The sequence below is a fragment of the Octodon degus genome, unplaced genomic scaffold (assembly GCF_000260255.1).
Source record: "Octodon degus isolate 3935 unplaced genomic scaffold, OctDeg1.0 scaffold00078, whole genome shotgun sequence".
Taxonomy (NCBI): Eukaryota; Metazoa; Chordata; class Mammalia; order Rodentia; family Octodontidae; genus Octodon; species Octodon degus.
Genome location: NW_004524654.1, coordinates 6,441,789 through 6,449,949, shown reverse-complemented (window position 1 = coordinate 6,449,949; position 8,161 = coordinate 6,441,789). Strand labels below are relative to the sequence as shown.

The following is an 8,161-nucleotide window of genomic DNA, read 5'->3' as shown; positions in this document are numbered from 1 at the left end:
GGGGAGATTAGGAAATACAACAAATGTATAGTTCCTTATACATCTAGTAACATTTTCTAAAGTAGAGACTAGAGAAAATAGGGAAAAGGCTATCAAAGAAAATAGTTACAATTTTTCAGAACTGATGAAACACTTGGGTCTTTCGACTTGGGAAGTACAAGGAGTGAGAAAGAAGAAATTAAAAGAAATTTACACTTAAACATATCAGAGTAAAACTGCTCAAAGCCAGGAATAAATCCTGAGAGCAACCACATACAAAACATGACTTACAAAGGAGCATTATGAAGCTGATAAGCGATAAAGGCTTCACTGAGACAGAGTAACTGAAATGTAGAATTCTCGTCCATCTAAACTGTCATTTATTTATGAAGCTGAAATAAAGACATTTACTGTTAACAGAAACTTGCTGAACACTGAAAGATGTTCCATAATGAAGGGGGCCTGCCCCTTAGCTCAGTTCTTTAAGTGGTTGCTTCAACAAAGCAGTCAGGCTCAGGTTGCTGTGGTTCGATCCCCACGACTCAAGCCAGCCAATCATGCCCTGAAGGCATTCGGAGAAAAAAAAACAAAAAACAAAAAAACCTTCTGCCATAATGAAAAGAGTAACTAACAGAAGTAGTGATGGGGGGGGGGTGTTAAAAATGTAATAAACATTTCTATAATTTATATCCTCTTCCTTGGGTATGTAGAATAGATCTCCTTTTTTGATTATACTTTTGCAAGGTTCTGTATGTATGTGTTCCAGTTGACCATGACTTTATTTATAAAAAAAATTTTTTTAATAAAAAATGTTTTAAAGCTACTTTTAAACAGTAAAGTTTTATTTAAATCCAGATAAAAATGGACCAAAAGATTAACAGTTATTGTTTCTAAATTTTGTTTTACTGGTTTAAGTTCTTTTAGAAAAAAACAGATTTCAGAACATGTTCTATTATTTTAGTTAAAACTAAGTCATCTTTTAGATATATTTAACAGAAATCTTTCTTTTATTCAGATCAAACCCTTTTTATGAACCTAAGCCAACTCTTCCTGCAAGTAATTTGGCAAATCCAGTTCAAGAACTAGAAACTGAAAGGAGAGTGAAAAGAAAGGCCCCAGCTCCACCAGTTCTCTCACCAAAGACAGGAAGAGTAAATGAAAACACAGTTGTGTCTGCGGGAAAAGATCTGTCCACTTCTCCTAAGGTAGGATTTTACTCTTTTTCTTTTTCTTTTTCTAAAATTTTTTTAAAGAGAATAAAAAATTAGAAATTATACAAAATTTCACTATATAAGTTGATAGAAATTCAACTGTGATTGTTATATTGAATATTTTTGTCTTCAAGTTAGTTGATCATATTACCAGGAATAAGCATGCAAAATTGGTCCAAAAAATTAAAAAGAAAAAAAAAAGCATTAATTGTTCTTTTCAATAAACCAATAGAAATCAGCAATAAAATTATCCCAGGTAGTATTTTATTCCTTTTTTTTTTTTTTTTTTTGGCGGAACCAGGGATTGAACTCAGGTGCCTGCGCTTGCCAGGGAAGCGCTTATTCCACTGAGCCACCTCCCTGGCCCCCCCCTTTTTTTTAAGGATTTTATTCTTAGTGAATTATGGGTTAATGTTTGGTCTTTTTCCTCCATGCAATTTAATTAAAATTAATAGAAGTTATTATTAGCTATTTGCATGATTTAAAAGTAAAATTAAAGCAACTGTGACCCTGAATGTGTTTGTGAGCATGTAAGTTTATAGTACAGCATAGATAGTTTGGATTAATTTTTTTTTTTTAATATGAGTCTTACAATGTTACCTAGGCTGTTTTCAAATTTATAGACTTAATCAGATGCGCTGTCTCAGCCTCCCAAGACAGGTACCACCCTAGTGCTCAGGTTGTGATTTATTTTTCATGTTTGGGTGTCTCAGTTACTCTATACCCAACATTCAATATTAGGGAAGGAAAGATTTATTTAGCTCACAGTTACTGGAGGTTTCAGTCCATACTCAGGTGGCTCCAAGGCAGAGCAGCAAGTGGCAGAAGGCAACCTTCCATGGTGGTGGCAAAGAGTAGAGACCGAAATGGAGGAGTAGCAGCAGCTCAGGCAGCTGGCTTCTCTTCCCTCCTTACATTGTAATGCAAATTAACTGTCCCTGGACAGGTGCAGCATCCACACCTACAATAATCAATTAGATACTCCAGCCCCATGACTGCATGAGGCTTTGGAGGGACACTATACACAAACTATAACAGTGGGATTGAGCCTAGGCCCTTGAGTATGCTAAGCACATACTCTACCAATGAGATACAGCTCCAAGATTTATTTTTAAAATGCTGTTTAAAAGTGAGCAAGAGAGGCATTAAAATTATTAATGGGTGCTCTACAGACTGAATACTCTGAAGCAGGGTATGGTGATTTATGCCTATAATCCCCTCAACCTGGAGGCTGAAGCAGGAGGACTGTAAATTTGACTACATCTTGGGCAATTTAGAGATTTAATGAGATCCTGTCTTAAAGTGGAAAACCAGTAAAAGGGCTGGGTATATAACTCTGTGAGAATGCACTAGGTTCAGTTCAGGCCCCAATGCTAATCAGTCAGTGAATATGTAAATAAATAAGTAAATCAGAGGAAGGAGAGAAAGAAAGAAAAGAGGGAAAAAAGGAAAAAAAAGGAAAAGAGAAGAAAAAAAAAGGGAAGGTAAAAGGATATTCTTGAATACAGGCAAGCATGAGGGCTAGCTTATATGGACTTAGAGAAAGGAATATAAATCATCTGTTGACAAAGATTAAAGGTCAGTGTATAGAAATGTTTTATAAAGACTTTGAATACTGCCATTTTGACTTAAGACACTGGTGTAGAAATATGATATAAAAATGATTGTATGCAATGTTACATCTTCTACGTGTAAGGTAGAAATAAAGTTTATATTAAATTTTTGAAGGTAAATAACTTTTGACCACAATGTGTTGTTATTACTATATTAGACTATTAAATTCTCACAGGTAGCTTTGATAAAAATAGAGTATGCTTGCTATCAGAAGGATAAAGAAAAGGTGCCAGTAAAGACAGGATTAGAACCTGACATTTTCATTGTGTGGACTTGGAACCATAGTTCACCTGAGGTGACATGTCTGCACTTTTTTTTCCTTCAGCCATTACAGTTCAATAGTTTCTCTTGGATAGAATATTTTTTAGTTTATTCTGTGGATTTTGTAAAGTATCAGAGCTTTGAATAGACTAACTTTGTTTACCTGTATTTTGGATATTTTAAAGGGAGAGTGAGTTCATTGAGATTCTCATTCTGTTATTCAAGAGGTCAATCTTATATGTTTGTTTTTTTAAACCCTATGAGTTCAAGGTTAAAAACTGGAGTAAATTTTGACTTACAGTTGCGGGGCTGGGGTTGTCATTAGAGGCTGTATATGAAAGAAGCAGATGGCAAAAATGTAAAGGCAATGAGGTGACTAATTCTAATACCAGTAAAAGCAAAACTAAAGACAGTTGGGCACTAGCCAGAATCAAGAGACTGTCTTTATGCATTCTGACCATAAGGAGCACCTTCCTTAACTTTCTGAATCTCCAGTTCCTTTTTTGCCTACTCCCTGTCCTGTTCTTCTCCAGTCCATCAGGTGTTGAAAGCTGATCAAGAATTCCTTTGTAGGAGAACAGAAAGGAACTTACATTACCTACTATGTGCCTGATTGATCCACTTGAGAAATACAAACTATCATCTCCATTTGACATATGAGAAACTGAATTTTAGTGTTTTTCTCAAGGCAAAAGATTATAATAATGACAGAGCCAGGAATAAAATTAAAGTCTTTCATGAAAAATCCATACTTTTTCCACTGTGCCATATAACTGAGGAGAATTGTTTCTCTTAGTTGGGATTCTAAATATTTTTCCATAGAAACATTATTTATATGGTGATCAAATTCTTTTGTAGTGAAGTACATAATACCTGTGTAAATAGCTAGTTTTTACCTTATTTTGAGGATAATGGAGATACATTATCTTACAGAATTAGAGAAATGTACCATTGCAGATTCATTGTGGAATAAATGATGTTTCCAGAAAGACTGAACATTTTATCTCCTTTCTTCTTTTAGAAAATGTCTCATTGCACACAGACACAGTAGAAACACAGTCATAGCCACATTAACTACTTGCTGACCTGAAAAGTAACTGGATAACATACTAAGTTAAACACAACTGAAAAATTAATTTTAAAAAATCTATAAGCCTTGCACTGTGGTATATGCCTGTGGTCCCAGCTCCTTGGCAGGTAGAGGCAGATGGATTGCTTGAGCCCAGTAGTTTGAGAACTGCATTGCAAGATTCTATCTCAAAGATATTTTACTCATACATTATTAAATGAAAAACAAACAACCCTGTAAATACAGTATGAGGGAGAGCTGGTGATGTTTTTCCCCACACCATGGCTTGTTTTCCTTGCCTAATTGCTCAAGTACTATAGTATATTGAATGGGAGTTGTGAAAGTAAACACGCTTGCCTTATTCTAATTTTAGGGGAGACACTTTCAGTTTTTCCTCATTTAGAGTACGGTTGACTATAAGTCTGTCATATGTGACCTTTACTAATTTGAGGAATACCTAGTTTCTGATCATGAAGGGATATTGATCTTTGTTGAAGGCTTTTTTCATGTCAGTTGAGGTGATAATGTGACTTTTTTATCCTTTATTTATGCAATTTATTCATTTTATTAATATGCTTATTAAACCTCTCTTGCATCCCTGGAATGAAACTGACTTGTTCTTAGTGTAAGATTTGCTATTTTGATGAATTTGTTTTGAGTGTTTTAGTAAAGATTTTTGATTCTATGTTCATCAGGATATTGGTCTATGGTTGCCTTTTTTCAGTGTTGTCCTGGGTGATGTTGGCCTCATGCATTGAATTTGGAAGCACTGCTTCCTCTTCTGTTTAATAGAATAGTTTGAGCAGCATTGGTGTTTTATAATGGTCTGAAAAATTAATCAATGATTCTGTCTGGTCCTAGGCTTTTCCTTGTTGAGAGATTTATATATTACTACCTTACTCCTTAATCTCATGATGTTATTGTGTTTTGGTTTGTTTTTGTATTTTAGGAAAGGGTCTACAGAGTATTTAGGGTCTTACTGCTAGATCGAACTAGTAATGATCTGCCTGTTAACAGCCTCCCAACAGCTGAGATTACAGGCATGCAACACCACACCCAGTCTCAGTGGCCCCAGGGCCACCATCCCCCTACCTACTTGCAGGCTCTTTAATCCACTGAGCTCTTTAGCTGGCCCTGTTATTGTTCTTTTAGGTTTTTTATATCCTTTTGTTTCAGTTTTGGTAGGTCATATGTGTCTAGAAATTTGTTTGTTCTAGATTCTTGAATTTATTAGAAGTTGTCAAAGTAGCCTTTAATAAGCCTGTGGGTCTCTAATTATAGAGATGTCATGTTTCTTTTGGTTAATTTGGCTAAGGGTTTGTCAATCTTATTTATCATTTTACAGAACATACTCTTTCATTTATATATTACTCTTTTATTCTTTATCTCATTAATTTCAGCCGTGATCTTTAGTATTTCTTTTTGTTAAGTTTAGTTTTGGTTTGTTCTTATTTTTCTGTAAGACTGAGATGCCTCATTAGGTTATTAGTGATCTGTTTGTTTTTGTGTAGGTACTCACAGCTATAAACTTCTCTCTTGGTATTGTCTTTGCTATATCCCAGAGATTCTGGTTTGTTGTATTTTCATTTGATTAAAGGAATTTTAAAACTGCTTTCCTGATTTCTTCAATGATTCACTGATAATTAAGAAGTGAATTGTGAGGGCCAGTGGTATAACTCAGCAGACTAAGCACTTGCTCAGGTAAGCACAAGTGCCAGGGTTCGATCCCTGGCTCTGCATGCTGCACCAGCTCTGCCCTGGGCGTGCTGAGCCAGCAACGGAGTCTGGGCTTAGTGGCATATGCCTGTAATCCCATCACTAGGGAGCCAGAAATCAGGAGGATCACCACAAGTCTGAACTGCATAGTGAGAACTTGGGCGCACACGTGCGCACATAAACACACACATGCGCGCACGCACACACACACAAAGTGAATTGTTCAATCTCATGTGTTTATATAGTTTCTTTGGTTTTTCTTGCTGTTGATTTCTAGTTTTATTCCATTATGATCTGGTCATATGCAAGAAATTGTTTGGATTCATTTTTAAAAATTTTTCTCAAGCAGTTTTTATTTCACTAAAAGTATTACGACAAGTACAAAATAACCTTGTAATCAAAATATTGTATCAGTCAATAAAAAAAGAGAAACCACTACAGTAGGAAGAGATATACATTTCATGTACTTTTATATCTTTGCATTCAGTTACTGATGAGTATAGACTTTTGGAGGAGTTAAATTGCTCTTTTTTCTCAGAATTCTTGTGCTTCTATAATGAGATGTGTGCTGTTTTTGGGGATGGATTTTTCTTTCACTTTTATCTGAAGATCTATTTAGTGTCCAACTTTCATTTGAGAGATAAATCCCAGTACCACTTAGAAGCAAACAAACCATAACAGTGTTCTGATTATTTGGTTAGGGTTTTTTTTGTTTTGTTTTGTTTTTGTTTTTGTATCTGGGGGTGGGGAGAGATGTAAGGGACAGAGGGGAAGGGAAAGTCTGTGTGTGTGTGTGTGTGTGTGTGTGTGTGTGTGTAACTCCAATGTGTATTCATTACGTATCACAAACATACGAATAAAAATGTAGAGGGCATAATAACTGGTTATTTCCTAGGGCAGGTACTTCTTTCTCTTGTTTATCACACTGGGGCTGCTGACTGTCTCCAGTCTTAACCTGGCCTTACCTGGTGAAGCTGCTTTTGGAGCAGGAACCAGAGCCAGAAGTAGTGTTCCAGACTGCTTTGGTCTTTCCTCTGTGATGTCTTCTGCTTTTCCATGATTCTAGCTTCATGATTATCTGTGTTGATTCATTTTTTTGTAGTACTAAGGGTCGAATTTAGGGCCTTTATACTGCACTATATTCTCAGTTTGGGGGAAGGTTTGTATGATATTTTCCAAAATTATCCCTCAGAACAAAAAAAAATGACTCTTAGATTAGACAAATGTCATTAAAATATTTGATGGTGGCTTCAGGTGTTATCAGGTGATTCTTGTTTTCTGTGGTGATACGGCGGCTTGGTGTTAGCTCCCTGGATCTGCATAGCGAACATCCACATTCATTCTTTTTATATATTTGCGTATGTATAAGTTTTCATTTGAAAAAATGGGGACCATTGCCAAACCAAAAGAAAAAAAGAAATTGGAAACAACTACGCAGTTATGTATAAGTGAGTAGATTAAAATCAGTGACATACTGACAGTAATAAAAATGATAAATAGCAGCCTAGAAAGCACAGTAAAATGGAACTGAACTCATTGCATGAATAAACTGGTGTATCTCAGTAGTTCCTGAAGACTTTGGTAAAATTATTGGCCATTTTTGCAACCTTGAATTGACCTAAAGTTTTCTTAGTATACAGTATTTAGTATACATCTATTTAGGAAAAGAAGATATGTTTTGCATAAATATACAGTTAGACTGTTACAGAGTTTTGATGTTCAAAGGTAAGTTTCTGGCCTAGTTATTTCCCTTATTTATAAATTGAAAGGGGCAGAATACTTTAAAGAAAACTTTCGAACTAAAGCCAAATTTTAGTTGTACAGTAAAAGGATATTTTGCCATAATTGCTTGTATAACAAAATGCCAAACTGCATCAAGTGGCAGCTAACTACAGATGCTGAAGAGCCATTTATTGCCATGGAATGACCAGTGCTCTGTCTCTTTTCTGAAAAGAATTATTTTTAAAGAAAATTTATAAAAACAAACCAAGATTAGAACTTGAACAGAGATAAGCATGCACTTTTATCAAAAAATAAAATCCAAATTTCTTCTGAAGGTAGCTAAGAACTCTATCATAAATCTATATAAATTTCACACTTCTGACAATTTCTGCAACTTTTTTTGATACTGGAAATTGAACTCAAGACCTTGTACTTGCCAGGCAGGTGTTTAAGCCACTGAGCTATCTCCCCAGCTTTCTGCATTTATAAGATGAGTAAACCACAACACTTTTTAAAACAACTTGAGGAAAAGCATAATATTTTGTCGGGCGCCCTCCCGTCCAGCAGGAAAGCACTCAACACGATTTGT

General features: G+C 35.4%; 1 protein-coding gene across 8 annotated transcripts in view; it reads left to right on the top strand.

The window, feature by feature from the left end:
• The window catches only part of Ehbp1 (EH domain binding protein 1), a 386,641-nt gene that overhangs the window by 210,067 nt on the left and 168,413 nt on the right, over nucleotides 1-8,161 (top strand). For all 8 annotated transcript variants that reach the window (XM_023720824.1, XM_023720823.1, XM_023720828.1 and 5 more), the window contains one exon: nucleotides 995-1,184. In XM_023720824.1, the coding sequence (XP_023576592.1) occupies nucleotides 995-1,184 (190 nt within the window). The remainder of the gene's footprint in view (nucleotides 1-994; nucleotides 1,185-8,161) is intronic.